The sequence below is a fragment of the Phocoena phocoena genome, chromosome 11, assembly GCF_963924675.1.
Source record: "Phocoena phocoena chromosome 11, mPhoPho1.1, whole genome shotgun sequence".
Lineage (NCBI taxonomy): Eukaryota > Metazoa > Chordata > Mammalia > Artiodactyla > Phocoenidae > Phocoena > Phocoena phocoena.
The window spans coordinates 98669514-98687766 of record NC_089229.1 but is presented as its reverse complement, the minus strand read 5'-3'; the positions used below and the strand labels follow the sequence as shown (position 1 = coordinate 98687766).

General features: G+C 52.0%; 1 protein-coding gene across 1 annotated transcript in view; it reads left to right on the top strand.

The window, feature by feature from the left end:
- The first annotated feature begins 11270 nt into the window (after positions 1–11270).
- PRMT8 (protein arginine methyltransferase 8) overlaps positions 11271–18253 on the top strand; it is a 79060-nt gene continuing 72077 nt past the window's right edge. Inside the window, exon 1 of the mRNA XM_065887661.1 lies at positions 11271–11371. Within this exon, the coding sequence (XP_065743733.1) occupies positions 11297–11371 (75 nt within the window). The 5' untranslated portion in view covers positions 11271–11296. The remainder of the gene's footprint in view (positions 11372–18253) is intronic.

Sequence of the window (18253 nt, the reverse complement as noted above, 5' to 3'; positions counted from 1 at the left end):
TTCAAGGTCACTGGATGTTGACCCAGGGGAGCAGAGACGAAGAAGAAGACTCAGCATGAGTGCACGCAGTGTGGTCCTGCAGGGTCCCCTAGAGACCCTTAGGAGGGTCTGCGGGGGGCTAGGGCACTATAAGGGATTCTCTGTCACATGAAGTTTCAAGAAGAGGAACTTTGGACCCTTGTTACTCAGTTGTGACACAGGGTGGAGTGGCCTGGTTATACTGGAGTTCCTCTTACACCAGCCGAGCCCTGCCTGAGATGCTGACAGACAAAAATGCCTCTGATCCCAGGACAGGAAAGGAGCCCTTGGTCCTGCTTAGAGAAAGTCCAGTAGTTCATGGGTGCGATCTCCTTCTTCCCCACCCAAGTCATGGCCATGATTCTACAGGACTGGAAACTTTGTCCCAAACTTGGCTTGGGAAAGGGCAGAGTTTTCAGGGACTGCATTATCCAATCAGGAGAAGAAAGGGGGAAGCCTACCCTTGTCTTATGAACTTGAGGGTAAAATGAGGCGGAAGGAGGGGGATGAGATTTGCTCAGAGCCTCCCAGCTGGAAACCGTGACCTGAACCTTCCAGGGCTGGTTTATGGGACAGCGGGGAAAGATACAGATGGAGATCTGTTTCAAAAAGAAAAGGCCATCTTCGCAGGCTGTGGAAGAGCCAGGCTGTATAAGCAAAGTTGTTCTGATGTCATTCTCCCCCTCTTCCTCAGCCATCCACCTGCCAAGGTGCCGACTCCTTCCTTCCTGCCTGTGATTAATCCCAGTTTGTTCAGGATGCATCCACCGAGTCCTGAAGATGTTGAGTGGCAGATTTGGCCACTTGCATAAGCTGAGTTCTCCAGAAGTTAAGGGAAAAGGGCAATGTCCTCCATACCTGCCAGTATGGTATGCGACCCAGGGTGACACCACTCAGAGCAGTTACTAAGCAGATGTGACAGAAAGAGCTGCAGCAAGAATACGGTTTGATAGGTGCCATTTAGATGGAGTGGCCCTGTCTCGAGCCATCACCCGGTTGACAGATACTGGGCCTCTGGGGGTGTTCTGTTTCGGAGAGTCGAACATAACAGCAGATGCAGTTTTGCAGACTGAAGTCGGTCACATCCACACCCAGCACACCGTCGCACCCGTTTACTGAGGTGTGCAATGAGCCTGGCTCTGGGTCAGGCCGGATGCACCAACCTGACCCACCTTTGTTTTTTTTTAATTAAAGTAGAGTTGATTTACAGTGTTGTGTTCATTTCTGCTCTATAGCAAAGTGATTCAGTTATATATATATTTTTTCTTTTTAAAATTCTTTTCATTATGGTTTATTACAGGATATCGAATATAGTTCCCTGTGCTCTACAGTAGGACCTTGTTGTTTGTCTACTTTATATGTAATGGTTTTCATCTGCTCAACCCAATCTCCCACTCCGTCCTGCCCCACTCCCCCTCCTGCTTGGCAACAACAGGTCTGTTCTCTATGTCTGTGAGTCTGTTTCTGTTTTGTAGGTAGGTTCATTTGTGTCATATTTTAGATTCCACATATAAGTGATATCATATGGTATTTGTCTTTCTCTTTCTGACTTACTTCACTTAGTATGACCTTCTCTAAGTCCATCCATATTGCTGCAAATGGCATTATTTCATTTTTTTTTTTATGGCTGAATATATTCCATTGTATATATGTACCACATCTTCTTTATCCATTCATCTGTCGATGGACATTTAGGTTGCTTCCATGTCTTGGCTATTGTAAATAGTGCTGCTATGAACATAGGGGTACATGTATCTTTTGGAATTACGGTTTTCTCAGGGTATATGCCCAGGAGTGGGATTGCTGGATCATATGGTAGTTCTATTTTTAGTTTTCGGAGGACCCTCCATGCTGTTCTCCATAGAGGCTGCACCAGCTTACATTCCCGCCACCAGTGTAGGAGCATTCCCTTTCCTGCACACCTGCTCCAGCATTTGTTGTTTGCAGACTTTTAAACGACGGCCATTCTGACCGGCATGAGGCGCTACCTCACTGTAGTTTTGATTTGCGTTTCTCTAATAATCGGTGATGCTGAGCATCTTTTTGTGTGCCGATCCGGCCCACCTCTTTCTGCAGGTGGGGATTTCGGGGCTCAGAGAAGTGAAGCGATGTGCCCAAAGTCACAGAGGAAAGTATCAGAATCTGGATGTAAAACCAGGTCTGTGCTCTTCCTCCTGGTGGAGCTGTGGGCAGGCACGGGCTCTAGGCTATGTTCAGTCCCCCGTTAGGAACGTGCTCACCTCTGGGCTTGGTGTGGACTCAGTGCCTGGCCTGGCACTGCTTGGCCTGCAGTCACTGCTCTGAGGTCCCCAGGCTCCCCCTCCTCCCGTGAGGCCCTAGGAGAGAAGCGGCATGTCCACAGGAGAGGCCCTTAGCTTTTCCAGAATATTTCTATCCCAAGAGAGGGAAGCCCTTCCCTCTGGAAGCCACAGCTGCATTTGAATTAAACGGATACCCGGACGGTCCACGGAACCGAAGCCACTCTTTCCTTGCTGTGTGATTTTTAAATGTCACCCAACCTGTATGCAGTTTTTCCCATGGAATAACCCTGAGAGATACGTGAGGATGATAACTGATTTTTGTTTTCCCCACAGGCGAATCAGCCCCAGAGTGGACCGCTCCTGATAGGATGAGAACTCTGGCCGGCTTCGCCAGCAACCCAGCTGGACGCTGTCTGGACCACCGCCCGTGGCCAACGTTGTGTACTGGGGACAACACATTAATCTGAACAGATTTTGAAGCCAAGACTCATGAGACAGGTATAAATTCTATTTGCACGCACCTGGAAACATAAAATGGGGCAGACAAGCGATTTTTGGGTAATCTGCCAGTTTGCACGATTCATGCACCGATACGGATCACTGAGACCTGATAGGGTTGTAATTGACCAGAGCCCCGCAGCCCGGGCTGTCAAGGAATTCACTGGTTTTCCCATCGAGCTCTGTTCCTTCGTAAGCGTCTGGGAAATCAAGTGATGACTATTTATAACGACCACTTGGTGATGACTTTGAGACCGCTAAAGTCAAACAGGACGGTTTAAAAAACTGGCATCTGCCCTTTGACCTCTGGAAAGCCCTAATCCTGGCCCAGTGCTGGAGTGACCATTGTAATGAACGTTAGCTGCAGGCCCCCTTTGTAAGTCTCCGACTCGACAGGAGCGGACCTTCCATTTGATCACTCTGACACGTCAGGGGAGAGTGTGTCCCACTCCTCAGCCTTTGTTTTGGTCACCAGAGTTGAGTTTTGGTTTGAGATGCATGTGACCGGCCTTTGTTGTTATGTGGGTGTGGTTAGAAACATAATTCATGCCAGACATAAAAAGGACAAAGCAGAAAGGGGATGTGGGGCTTGTCTCATGCAAACCCCTTCTTTTAAAGAAGAGGCAGGGGGCTCAGAGAGGGAAAGTGACTTCCTCGAAGCCACCCAGCTATTGAACGACAGAGCTGGGACTAGAGCACAGATCCGATGGCCCCCGGCAGTGATGCTGTCCCTGAGCGTCACGCCGTTACTGTCCCACGTGGATAGACATGGTCCTCTCCGGAGAGATGCTGGGAAGGAAACTCACTTTTCTTAGAACGCTATTTCCTAGGAAATGTGCTTAATGCTTTATCTACGGTGGTTCATTTTATTCTCCCAATGCATCTGCCAGAGAGCGATCACCAGGAAGCCACTCCTGTACTGATGGAGAGGCTACCTACCGGTCTGCAGGACCACAAAGCCCAGGCCCTTTCTCCCAGGCTCTGGCCAAAGGTCTCTCCTTCCTTTTGCTTCTTCTTCCCTCGGCGTCTCTCACACTTTCAGGCATCCTCTGATAGCCTGAAATGGGAGGTTTTAAGTGGTATAAGGTTTCCTTGGGTTAAGGGGTCACGGGTGGGTCACATCTTATGGGCAAGTCTGCAACACGACAAATGTTATCTCAAAAGGGACCAAACAAGACTCCTCTGGGAGGTGGAGGCTGTGCTTTTCCAGGTGGCGGGTTTCTATCAGGCCCCGTGAAAAGTGGCAGTGGCATCCTGCCTCCAAGCCAGGCTCTCCTTCCGGCACAGCCTCCTGGAAGGAATGGGAAATGAAGGTGGCCCCGAAAGCCTGAGTATCCCAAGTGGCATGTAATTGATGCGTACTTTTTTTTTTTTTTTTGTCTTTATTATTTTTCAGACTATAGAGCCTCTTGGTAACATCCAATTCATGCCTGGCTGCCTAGACTTGGAATCAATCTGGTTTCCCTCTAGGGAAAAATACCCCATGTCTCAGCCCATCTCGTGAACACTTTGCCAGGCTGTAGAGCTCTTGGTGTCGAAATGCGTTTTAAACAAGGATCGTGTCTTTTATTTCAGGGATCTTCCCCCTCAAGTGCTTACTCCGGGGTTTTGAATGCAGTAAATATTTTTGTACTCGACATCGGAATAGCAGATGGGAAGGGAGGCTGGATGTGCACCTTCCAAGGGTTCAGGCTACACTCTGAGGAAGCACATTTTGGAGAGGATCTGGCAATAAAAATTAAAATGATATCACTTTTGGGAAACTATCTTATGGAAGCAAAGCTCCTGTTTATAAGGGTGTAAAAGAACATTTATTGCAGAATTCCTTAGAGTGACATTCAAGATACTTAGAATGACTTGAGAATCCATCAGTAGGGTGCTGGTTTACGAAAGCATGGCTTATGCACACATTGAGACGTTTTACAGCTTTTAAAAATAATAACTTGGGGGCTTCCCTGGTGGCGCAGTGGTTGAGAGTCCGCCTGCCGATGCAGGGGACGCGGGTTCGTGCCCCGGTCCGGGAAGATCCCACATGCCGCGGAGCGGCTGGGCCCGTGAGCCATGGCCGCTGGGTCTGCGCGTCCGGAGCCTGTGCTCCGCAACGGGAGAGGCCACAACAGTGAGAGGCCCGCGTACCGCAAAAAAAGAAAAATAAAATAATAATAACTTGGATTTACATGTAATAACATAGAAAGGAGTCTATAATACACTGTGTAACAAAGAAACCAAGTTGCTGAGCCATGTGTACTATTCCACGTCTACACAACACATATACAGAGTTTCAATGTACGATTTTACAGCTTTACCATGGTGTGAAAGTGATCCACATTCAGTAGGAACCATACTTTGAATGTTGAGTTTTGATCCTTTCCCGGGCTAGCGATAGGCAGGGAAACCCTCCCTCGTGATGCCGGGCAGTGGCAGCGACCAGGTCTCCCCGTCAGCCCCGAGATCACAGTAAACGACCGACATACTTATAACCGTTCTGTACTGAGACAGCCGTTCCGTGTTTCACTTTCAGTTCAGTACGCAATACATTACATGGTGTATTTGACACTTTATTATAAAATAGGCCTTGGGTGAGATGATTTTGTCCGACTGTAGGCTAATGTAAGTGTTCCGAGCATGTTTTTTTTTTTTTATATCTTTATTGGGGTATAATTGCTTTACAATAGTGTGTTAGTTTCTGATTTATAACAAAGTGAATCAGCTATACATATACATGTGCTCCCATGTGTCTTCCCTCTTGCGTCTCCCTCCCTCCCACTCTCCCCCTCCCACCCCTCCAGGCTGTCCCAAAGCCCCGAGCTAATATCCCTGTGCCTTGCGGCTGCTTCCCCCCCCCCCCCCCCCCCCCCGAGCATGTTTAACGTAGGCCGAGCTAAGCTGTGATGTTTGGGAGGGTTAAGTACGTTAAGCACATTTTTGACTTATGGTATTTTCCATCTGGGAGGGTTTTATCAGGAGGTAACCTGACTGTAAGGAAGGCCTATTCATACGTTTGCATGAGAAACAAATGGAGGATACACAGCAAAATGTTAGTATCACCGTAGAGGGGTAATACTGTACATTTAAAAAAATCTAGCAGAGGTTTATATTAAAGAAAAAACCCTTTGGGGATGGAATGGAAGAAATAGATCAGGGTGGTTAACTGGTCCAGAAAGGAAACAGGTGGAATCAAGCACAGCTTTCTTTGCCGCCTCCATTCTCTGTGCACCTTCAGGTAGGGCCACCCGTGAAACTCCAGAGATCAGCCCTGTGCTACGGCAGGTCACAGTGTGTTATATGCCCCAAGAGGCATCAGTACTTAATGCTTTTGGGGGGCCAAGGCTGCGAAACTTCCCATCCATAAAAGTTTTGGAAGCACACAAGAACTTTGGTATCTTGATAAAGAAGCTGTCCCCAACCTTACCTGAATGGAGGCTACTGGTCCAGGCCTTAAAGCCTCCAGGGTCTCCCTGTCCATATCAATAGATAGCTCTGGCAGGGCCTTCCTGACTATAAGCCATTTATTATAGCTGTATTTAACCTCTAAGAACCAATCCATATGACCTCTGATAGTACCTTAATCCCTAACCAACTCCTCCTGGAAGACAGGTCATCAGGGTAGGGCTGTCTTTTCATCTTTTAGTCCAGAATGCCTGGCACAGTGCTTGGCTACTGTAGTAGCTGTGGTATAAGGGCTAATGGAAGAAAATGTGTGTTAAGTTCCTGCACCAGATAGACTGAGTTGATTTCTAGCTGGCTTTAGGTGGACTCAGGAGAGATTTTCCAGAAAAGGGGGAGCCTTTATGAGAGGCTTGAAAAAGAGGAACGGAGTAGCGTGTACAACTTCCACCGAGAAGAAAAAGCTGCTTTTTGTCGCGATAGCACTGTAGAAAGAATATTTTAGTATCTTTAAGGGCTCTGCCACTGTGTCCCTCTTCTGCTTTCTCCAGAGAAGTTTGGGTTCCATCGTAGGCCACTGAGAAAATGTCTGGGTGTCTTTGGAGTCCTCCTCACCCTGAGAGAAAGGCAGGTGAAAATAGTCTAGCTTTTCAGGGGCCTAAAACACCAAGGATTAAGCTCTGACTGCAGACCTACTAAGAAAATGCCTCCCAAATATAGTGAGAATAGACAGTCAAACCAAACAGTATCATATCCAGCACAAAACCACAGTGAGTTGATTCAATCAGACATTATCCGCGCAAGGAAGACATAACATTCCGGTTTTAATGGCAAGAAAAAAAAAAAAAAGGGAAGAAACCCAAATTACTTTGCAGGCGTTGGTGGCACTCTTACAAGTTGTTTTTCGGAACACAGTTTAAGAAATAATTCAGCCTTGGGTTGGGGAGAATTAGGACGGCAGAGGCTCTTGTGCAGGAGAACTTCCCAGGTGTGGGGCCGTCTGGAGGCTCAGCCAGGTAGTCGGCTGCCGCAGCCTTGGCTTGTCTCCCATCTCCCAGAAGACACGAAGCGCACTGCTGGGTTCGCTGCTGGGAGGTGGTGATGGATAACGGCTGTGGCCTGATTCTTGAGGAGCCATGGATTCACTGCAGCGTGTCTCGGCCATATGTGAGCCCTGGCCACGTGTGAGGTTCCCTGAGGGGGAAGACACACGCTATTTCTTACACAGCCCCTTTTATTGAAGCAAGCACACGTGAACAGGCTAGAATCTGGGCTTTCCCAGGCAGTATGGTCTGCAGGTCGGAGAAGCGGCATCCTGGCCCCCCGGGCACTGGATTTTGGGAGGCAGCAGAGGAACGGTTGGTTGGCTCCTGGAGTAGAGCTACTACACACAGTCTTCACCTTCTGGAGGCCTGGGAGGAGATGATTACGGGATGGAACTTCAGAGGCCTTGCTCAACCTTCCAGGGTTTGCAGCTCTGCTGCAACAGCTACACCAAATCGTTAGTCCAACTGAAACCTTCTAGAACCACTCCCTTGTTCCTGGAACCTGGGTAACCTCCTGGATTCGCAAGCCGACTCTACCACTGGGGCAGTTCTCTGTGTTTCTGTGTCATCTGTTATGATGTGGGGACAGTGACAGCATCTCTCTACCTCAAAGAGTTGTCGAAAGAACTTCATGAGGACACATCTGGGAAAGTCTCCAGCACATAAGGGCTCTGTCAAGTTTAACTCAGAGCCTAGCACAGTGCCTAGCAAAGGTTAGCACAATGTCCGTGGTCTGACCATAAGCCGGGCCTTGTTTTAAGCATTTTACATGTACTCTTCAATACATTTTGTGGCACTGAAGATCTAGCATAAGAAAAATGACATAAGCAAAATGTGTCTTCGGGACCTCTGTACCCAGTAGGACCTACTGTGCAGACCACTTATTTAACTCACATCCTGGAGAAGTCCCTGTACTCCTTGTCATACGTCCTTTTGCCTCCCAGCAGAGTCCTTTCCAAAGCTCTTCTACAAAAGTTCTCTCTGTGTCAAAGCCTCCAGGGTGATTAAATTAAGATCTGTTCAATGGTCATTCCAGTATCTTTTGTTGCCTATTGCTAAGCCCAGGGCCTAGTCATGAGCTAGGTATATAAGTGATGCCCAGTAAGTTCTTTGTGGAATGACTAAATCTTGCAAAAGACTATGTGACATACCTATACAAAAGAGAAGGAGAAAGACCGAATTCTTGTGAACAGCGGGGATGGTGAGAAAATGCTACCGCAAAATGCCTACTATGTGCTAGGCACTTTTCATGCATCGTGAATTTTCACAACTCCAGGAGATGGGTATCCAGGTAACCTTTTGCTGTGTAGCAAATTAGGCCCAAACTTAGTCTCTTAAACGTAACAGTTATTTTGCTTGTGAATTTGTAAAGAGGTGGGAGCGTAGAAGGGGCAACTCCTCTCTGCTCCAAGGTGGCTCTGCAGAGGACAGGAGTGTCCACTTTCAGGACCGCTCAGTCTTGTCCTCCAGCCACTCTGGAGCCACCCTGGTGGCCTGGCCTCCCCAGGCTGGCTCGGGGTTGGATGGGTCGGACTAGAAAACTCTTTGCTATGAGAATACAGCTCTCCATCTCAGCCTCTCCACTCCCCCTTCCAAGGGGAGCCGTGCTTGGGGAGAAGCCAAGCCAAGCAAAAGATTTCAACAGAGAATGGAGGAAACACACCCACTGAGGTTCTCATAGCAACATAATCACGCACAGGCAGCAGCCTATTTCGGTGGGAGCTTGTCTGAGCTTCCCTCCCCGCCCCGGTTAGTCACAGAATGGACGCACTGCACAGGCTGCAGCAGTATGAGGTGGGGCAGGGTGGGGACAGAGCGCGGGACTGGAAGCCAGGGGGCTGGGGAGCTGCTCTGAGATGCTCTGTCCGCTAGCCGATGGATCACAGACACGTGTCCTCTCTCTGATCTCGGGCTCCTTATCCGTAAAATGAGAGGATAGGACTGAAGAACTGGGAAGACCCTTTCTGGTTTCTGTTGACTGTACAAGTACTGAGCCTCTCTTGGTAGGAGATCAGATGTCTCAAGATCTTTCGTCTCTGAGAAGGATGCTTAGAGAAAATGCGGTTCAAGAGGGTAAAGGTCACTCCTTAGATTCAGCTCATTTGCCCACCACCACCTTCTGCGCGTTGGCAGGATGTGAAAGGGAAGGAGGTTGACCAGGTGTTGCCAGACTCTGCTGGCTCACCCTGAACACGCATCCAGGTTTGTGGTCTGAGAGAGGAGAAGGTTAAGGAGGTTAAGGTCATTCTTTCATTTAAATGTACTCCTTCCTCAACACACACACACTCACACACACTCACACACACACACTCACACACACACACACACACACACACACACTCACCCACTAACTCAAGCCTCTTGCCTACTCTCCATCCCCTCCTCCACTTATTGCAATGTATCCTCTCTTTCCCGAGGACCAGGTGATGGAAATGTCTTTAGATCCTGGCCCATTTCTTCAATGGACTCCGGTTAGTTGAGGGCAATCAGGCTCACACCTCCTGGCTGTCAAAGGTGACATTAAATAACAAATAGGGCATGCGTGCAGGACTGCTCTGCCTAGGTAAGCACAGGGGGGAAGGGAAGAGAGCCAGGACGCCCAAGGAGCCCCTTTTAGGTCCCTGCCCTTGACTTGTGAACTGAAAGCTTGAAAGTGCAGCTGTCTTCGAAGGAGTCAGCCCCAGAGGCCTGTTGTAATGGGGGACACAGAGCGCCCCCCCCAGCCCGTTTTAATCCCCACCCGCCTGACAGATGGCCAGTAAGACAGAGAGAAAGAAGCTCTCAAAGTGAAGACAGGAATGCATTGTATAAAAATTCACACCTTCTGCTGCCGCCCAAACTCCCTTAAAAAAGGATCGAGAGGATCCTAATGGGTACGTGACATGCTCCTCCCCTCCCATAGAAGGGACTTCAGAATCTGGTGATGCTGGGGGAGGGGTGAGGAGGGAGAAGAGAGATGTGTGGGCAGGGGGCTGCCAGGGGAGACCGGGGCAGGGGGAGCGCGGCGGAAGGCTCACCCATCTGACTTTCTCCCACCCTCTTTCCCAGGCCACCTCTGGCTGAACCTTGGTCCCACCCTCTCGGCCTGGGCGAGGCTTGGAGCCCCAGGTCCTTGGAGAGGGAGAGTGGGAGAAAAAAGGGGTCATGATGCTACACGTAGTCCTAGAGTTGAAAGAGTTAAGGACCCTCCCTCATCCGGGCATCCACCCCGTGGCTCCCCAAACCCCAAACGCGGAGGAAGGATGCATGAATTGGCAGCGGAGCGGGAGAGCTGGGGTGGGGGGGCGCTGGGATGGGAGCGAGGTGACCGTGGCCCAGCCTTGCCCAGGGCCCGTCCTCGGTGGGAAGACGCACACCGGGTCCGAGGACCTGCCGGAGCCCAGCCCCGGCGCCTGCCTTCTCTGAGCATCACGCGTGGCCCGGCTGCGTCCGCGCAGCCCTCGCCCCCCCTCCCTGCCCGCCCCCCCCCAGCAAGTTGTCCACGGCGCCCGGGAGTGGAGGCGGCCCAGAGACCCCCGGAGCCCGGGCGAGGGGGCGGCCCGGGGCGCGGGGGCCCTCTCGGTCTGCGCCCAGCAGCAGCCTCCCGCCCGGCCCAACCTCCTCCCCGCCCCCACTCACCGGCTCAGCCCCCGGGAGGGACGCGCAGGAAGCGTGTTGCTTCGCCCGCTGATCGGCAGAAGTTGAGAGGAGTTGTCGACTGCCTCGGCCGGCCGGACTTTGCGAGCAGCCGGCGAGGAGCCGCCGCCGCCGCCGCCTCCGCGGAGCCTTCGGGGCTCCCTCCCTCCTGCCTGGCCCGCAGCGCGGGTGGAGAGAGGCGGAGAGGGGGTCGCGGGCGCCACAGGAACTCGAAACTGTGTGAAGGAATCCGAAGCCGATGAGAAGGGAGGAAAATAAAACAAAGTGGAGACTGCAGGAAAGACTCCACCGCGGTTGATGGTACCGGCTGATGCTCCAGCAGAGGGACTGGGTTGGGCTTTTATTTTATTTTTTTTTTCCTCCCATTTTCTCTTTCTCTCTCTCTTTTAAAGCTACACCAGCTCTCTCTTTCGGCACTATCTCCGTATCACCAAACCCTTGCTGGCTCTTATGGGCATGAAACACTCCTCCCGCTGCCTGCTCCTAAGGAGGAAAATGGCGGAGAACACGGCCGAGAACACCGAGGTAAGGAGGCGAGAGGCCGGGCTCGGAGACCCCGCAGCCCGCCGGGACCCCCGCGCCGCGCGCCGCCGCCGCCGCCGCCGCCGCCGCCGCCGCCGCTCCGCACCTGGTGCCAAACTTTCCCAGCTCCATCCCGCTTGCTTCTGCCGGCCGTGTGCGCGTGTGTGCGTGTGTGTGTGTGTGTGTGTGTGCGTGTGCTGGGTGCGGGAAAGACAGTGCCTGTCTCAGGCCCCCTCCCTCTTGAAAATGCAAAAGAGTCGCTCTCACCCCAGCTCCCTCTCCTGCCCCCCGCTGCTCGCTTTCCACCCTCCCCCACGCCACGTCCCAAACGCTGGGCGGCCGAACTCCCCTGCCCTCCCCTCTGGGCTCCGTTAGGGCTCCAGGGTGCCGGTTTCAGCCGGATCGGGATGGGTGATCCGGGGGCCACGTCTGCTCCCTGCGGCGCCTTGACCGTCTCCGGCCGGCCGCTCCCTCGGCGTTACCCTTCAAGCTCGAGCTCTCGGTCCCCGCGGCACCGCGGAGAGCTCCGGGCCGCGGGGATGGGGGTCGGGGAGGGGGGCCCCGTGCGCCGTGCCGGGATGGCACTTGGGCACCACCAACAGACCCTCGCGCCCAGATCCGGGCCGGGGAGAGGTCTGCCCTCCAGCACCTACGAGCCGCCTCTGGGACGCTAACCCTGGGGAGGAAGCTCGGGCCGCGGCCACCTTCAGGACCAGGGACAGCGCCCGCTCCTGCCGCAGCCGAGCCCACGCGGGCCGTGGGGCCTGCGCGCCGCGCTGCATCGGGAAATGGGTCCGCAGCCGCTCGTCCCGCAGCAGTTCCCAGGAGGTCGCTCTAGCTCCGCAAATTGCGTTCTCGTCCCCCGCCTCCGGCAGCCCAGCGGCTGCCCTTTCTGTACTCTGGAGTTGGCTCGGAGCCGCAAAGACTGGAGGCTGCGTTCCTTGGCCTCGCTCTGACCCTGCTGTCATTACAACTGGGTTAGCCCGTAGGCTCTGGGCACCTGTAGTCACGAAGGGGATCCGCGTGGGCAGCCCCCTTACCTTCGTGGAGGAACGGTGCGCCGAGGGGGGGGCGGAGTGGGGTATGTGTGTGAAGATCATCCCTTACTCGGTGGCAGGAAAAAGGCAGAGAGCAAATTCCCGGGCTCTATTAATAGCCGGGTGTCTGGTGGGGCTGCCGTGCACTTCACATATGGTTACCCATATGCAGCGTGGGGCGGGATGGAGGTGTGGCACGGGGATTGTCCCTCTGTCTTGCTGGGTTGCAGAAAGGGGCAGAGACCCTTGCCGATCTTCTCCCCTCGAGGTCTGAACTGCAGCTGCCTCCTAACCCCACCGCGTAGGCAGCAAAGCTTTGAAAATCCCCGTTCTCTGAGAAACTAGAAGCAGCGTGCATCTGGCAACTGTCGATTTCGAAACAAACACGCTCTGGGGGAGAACAGTGGGGTGTTCGGGAGCTAATGCCGTCGCCTTGAGTTAGGGCAAAGCATGCGCGCCTGCGGTCCCCTCGCCACTTCCTCTTCGCCCCCCCACACCCGCCCCCAGGCAAGCAGACACTCAGAATGATGTGTGGTGCAAGGCAGAGAGCTAGCCTTACCAAACCCCTCGCCCTCCTCCCTCCCATCGCCCACCTGCAGAATGGGTTTCTAAAACTAGCTCAGAGTCCAGGCTGCACTTCTGTAATCTGTTGGACCAGCGGGCACGTAGCAGTCCCTGCAGCCGTGTGGCTGGAGCGCTAGAAGCAAGAAACAGCTTCTCTCTACCCATCCCCCTACCGCTCGGCTTCTAAAAAAAAAAAAAAAAAAAAGTTTTCGCAGTTCTCTAGCCCCCCCGGCCCTCCGGTTGTTGCGCCGTGTCTGGGTGCAGACCCCGACCGGCCAGGTTCCGCACTGTGCACGGCGATGTGAGCTTCCCCACCTCGGCCCGGGTTCAGGGAGTCCGGAGCAGGCAGAACGAACGACGCGCGCCAGGCTATTTTTACATGCTTCCCCCGCAGCTCCGCACTCCCCCTTCTCGGCGGTTGCACATGCCAGCTCTGCTCAAGGCATCAATGAAAACAGCAGTATAGGCGGCCGAGCTCCTGCGAGCACAAAAAGAAAAAAACCCATGTCGAACGCCTGGCACAAAGTGGGAGGGGCAGATCCAGCTGGGGCTCCGGGAAGGGGAGTGAGTCTGGGGTTCAGTTCTTCACAGCTTCCCCTGAGAAGGGGAAGAATTCAGACTTGGTCAAACGTGGCCAATGGAGGCATCCAGGCAGCGTGACAATCACTTGGTTTTCTTCCAGGAACTGGCTGTTTTTGGAATGAGCCAGGACTAGAGCAGTACTTCCAAAAGTGGGGTGTTGTGGGTCTGCCTGCATTTATGGTGAGAGAGAGGGAGGCAAGGATGCCTCTGTGGGGTGTGTGTGTGTGTGTGTGTGTGTGTGTGTGTGTGTGTTGTGTCTATGGTGGTAGCGCTCCTTGTTTTTAATTCAACACGTCTTTATCAAACACTGACTCTGTGCCAGGAATGATTAGCCTCTCGAGATCCAAAGATGAAGACACCAGGCCCCTGCCCTCAAGGAACTCACAGTCTGGGGGACGGTAGTGCCAGGTGATGCAGATAGTTCAGTAGCACCTTTTCCTGCCTTTCCTTGGTGTGGTTTACAAGCACTTTATCTCATTTCATCCTCACCATAATCCTGTGAGATAAGCAAAGATTAGTTTTCATTTCTTAGCCCCATTTTACAGGTGGGGATGCTGAGGCTGAGAGGTTCAGCAAATTCTGAAAGTTACCTGGTCAGCTAGGACAGACAGCCTTGGAGCACAGACTGCCCCTGCTTCTGATTCACTGCCCTTTGCCCTACGTTGCTACTTCTATTCTTTTGTTATTATTATTATTATTATTTTGGCCGCACTGTACAGCATGCGGTATCTTAGTTCCCCGACCAGGGATCGAACCCCTGCCCCCTGCAGTGGACGCAGTGATTCTTACTCACTGGACCGCCAGGGAGGTCCCTACGTGACTTCTAAAAGGATGCCACGTTCGGATGGGAGCAGGAGAGAGGGATAGGGAGAGAGGATGTTTGGGAAGGGAGAGATGCGGTGTTGGGACAGGCAAGGGTGACAGGGAGAAGGTGACCTCTCACAAGGTTTTTAGGGAGAGATATTCTAATCCTTAAGCAGGCAGGAGAGAGTGGGGAACAAAAAAACCTGCTTGTGAGCAGAGCCTCCCTTGACCGGTGAAGTTTGGAGCTGGGGCGGGAGCAGGGTGGGCATGGTGAGCTCCGTTTCTGCTTTTTCTGGCTCTGTCCCTCAGATGCGCTTCTCCTCCTCAGCCGAGGGCATCATCCCCTGCTCCGCATGTGTCATCGGAAACCTTCTACTGCCTGGTCTCCTTCCCAGCCGGCTGTCCGTGCAGAGGCCACCACCCTCACTAAGGCAACAGCCTCTCTCCTGTTGTCCTCTTCTCTAATCCAGCCCTCGACGGGCTTTCAGAAGTACAGATCTGCTCATGATCAGACATTGCTTTCAAAACTTACCATGTCGCCCTGTTGCCTTTAGGACACAGGATAAAGCCCATTTCCTTAGCCCTTCAGTACCTGCCCCGTGCAGTTCTCTGCAAACACTGCCTTCATGCCTGAATGCCTTTGTGCTTCCTGGTTCCTCTACCTGGGCTACTCTACCCACCCCCCCTTCTCTCTCGAAACAAAAGGTCTTCCTCACCCAGCAAGACCCAGTTCAAAGGTCTCTTCCTCTCAGCAGCCTTCCCAGATCGACCATTTATCCTCCACTCCACGGAGAGTGAGTTTTCCTTCTCCTTCTTCTGTGTTCCTAACACCTGTCTCTCACTTTTCCTATTACAGGATAATTGGCTTTTTTTTAAAAAAACATCTTTATTGCAGTACAGTTGCTTTACAGTGGTGTGTTAGTTTCTGCTTTATAACAAAGTGAATCAGCTGTACGTATACATATATCCCCGTATCTCCTCGCTCTTGCGTCTCCCTCCCACCCTCCCTATCCCACCCCTCTAGGTGGTCACAAAGCACCGAGCTGATCTCCCATTGGCTTTTTACATGTCTGTTTGTTCAGTTGGATAATGAACTTTTTTGGGGGGGAGGGTGTTTACCCTGTTCGTAACACTGTACCTGACACGGAGTAAATTTAAAATGCTCACAAATGTTGACTGATTCATGAGATTATGAACAAGCTCGTGAGGCTTCTGGGTGTTAATCACTCACGGCTTTCTGAAAATCGGGCTTCCCATCTCCCACTCCTGTGCTTAGGTTATTGTGGACCCTGAAAACTCAAAAAATGAGTGGAGTTTCTGGGAATCGAGGTGCTGCAAAGCTCGAAGCATGGGTGCACTTTGGTTGCCTGTGTACCTGTTTAATGGTCCATCATTACTGACTCTTCCCCTGGGGTGTTTGTCTGAAGAGCAGATAAATGGATGAATCACAATGCCCAGTTATGAACCCTGGGGGATGATGGACCCTTCTGAGCCTCTGCTTGCTTTACTGGTTCTCGGTGAAAGCCTGATGCATTATTTACCGTGCGACTCCCTGATTGGGGTTTTCGCACCTCAGAGGAGAAGCCCCCGGGGTGAGAAAATAGTTTTAGCACAGGAGTCATTTTGGAGACTGGTTTTGGAATGTGCTATTGACTTACTGGCCTGGGGAGAGAGAATAATTATGGGCTGGGAAAATTCCTACAATAGGACCGTGGGGTTAGGGTACCAATGGGTGCTGCCCTGTGAGTTATGGGGAGAAATGGGCTGAATTCCGACGTCGCTCATGGTTCCCTCTTCTCAGGGTTTTTGGCTCAAGCGTGTGGTCCTATAGCACAAAGGTGAGGGGAGGAGAAGAAAAAGGGCAAGAGGAGGCTGGACCCAGGCCCACTTCTCTGGGGTCTGCATCGTGTCTCTTTCCGACGCGCGTGGGGCTCTCGAGCCAGACTGCCTGGCTTTACACTGAACTCAGTGGACGTGCTGTTATGATGAACAAGTCCCCGAACCCCTCTGGGCCTTGTACGACTGCTGCGATGATTGAATGAATTAATTCGTGCAAAGGGTTTAGAGCATGGCGAGCTCCCGAGGCCTGCAGGATCGTCAACCTGTCAGCTTTTAGGAGTCGCGCCAGAAAAGCACCAGCTGGATGGACTCTCCTACTTCCTTATTTCTCCAGCTGAAATGATCGCCAAACCACAGTCTACAGCCCTCAGCAAACACGGATTTCAGCCCTGAACTGAGCTCAGGAGAATTAAGAAGATGCCCACGTGTCTTTTGCGTCCCCCGCCCCCGAGAGGTGTGGCTCTGCAGAGAGTCCCCCGCTGGCTTCTGGCTGTCAAAGAGGGTGAAACCACACACCCGTCTCTGACTCGGGAGTGGGTTTCATTTCCTCCTCGGTGCTAACTGTGATGTGAAGTGATTATCACATTCCAGCACGGAACGTGCAAAAATCTGTAAAAACAGCATTTACACCTTGGAGTCTACGGTGCCAGCAGGAGAAAAATGAGCAGTGTGGCGAGATGTGAGCTGCCAAGGTAGCTGGAGGTGGGGTCGTGTTGAGTGACAGGCAGGCGTGTTGTCCCATTGTGCACCGACTTGGCGAGAGGAGGGGAAGCGCGGGCGGGAAGGGGCCTCCCGAAGGTCGCTCTGTCCGCGCTTCCAGCCCTGAGCCCACTTCTTGCTCGCACGACGCAGTTGGCCCCTTGGTTGCTTGTTACAAAGCTTCACAGGAGGCAACTTCCCCAAACCCCTTGTGCATCTCAACAGTCAGGAAGTCAGTTCTTCCTTAGGTCTGAGCTCCATCTCTTCTGGTGCAATTGGAGTCACCTTGGTTTATGTTATTCTAAAAGGAGATTAAAAACCGTCTGGTTGCCTTTGCATTTGGGGTTGCAGGAGGGGTGTCTCACCCTCTTTACCAGCCTCTGTTCAGAGCGTTTCCAACCCCTTCCTCTGAAATTCTGGATTAGCCAGGAGAAGCGTGTTTGAGAAGACATGCCCCTCCGGTGGTACCCGGCCCACGGGATACTTCACACCTCAAATGGCTTTTCTCCTTCACTTGTTATTAGAAGTCCCCCAGGTATCACAGCTTTCTCCAGATTTGTAATGGGTGCCCCTTAAGCAAAGATCTCTTTTTAAAGTGTAATTTTATAAAGTCATAGAATCTTAGAGCCGGATGGGAACTTCAGATCATTCAAATTAAGAGACGGGAAAACATTGCCAACATCAGAGCGCTTCGGTGTTGGCGTCGGGTCCATGTTTCCTCTTAGGTCAACGCCGTTTCTACCCCCTTTAGCACCGACTTGACTGTTTTTACATTTGGTGCTAATTTTCTGGTATATCCTGATATGTAATATCGAAAACCAGCGTTTCCCTACGTAAGATCTAAGAATTGTGCATAGCAAGATCTCTGTCCTTTTCGTACGACACGTAAAATGCTTCGGCATATATCATCTCGTTGAATGGGTGCCGTCGTACGTTACATACATAGACACATATGTTACATTCTGTACACCATACATAACACGTCAAGTTACATATTATTCCCATTGGACAGATGAAGAAACCAAAGCACGGAAAGTTAGTGTTACTTGCCCGAGATCCCACGGCTAGTAAATGATGGAACTCAAACTCTGGTTTTCTAGCCACTGAGACCTCTGCTTTTTCCAGTCCACCGGGCTGTGAAGACAGCAGAAGGAACAGAGTAGACACTTAAAATACAAAGGGAAAGAATGGAGAAGTTAACAGGAGAAACAAAGAATGGTGGATTGGGAAGAAACCGAGGAAAAGATACCAGCCCCGGCTTTCTCCTCCTGCTTTCAGTTCTCACTGCTATGCCCCATGGGTGGCGGGGACCGAGTATAACTTGTGGCCAGGACAGTCCTCGTTCCTCCCGGATGTCCCT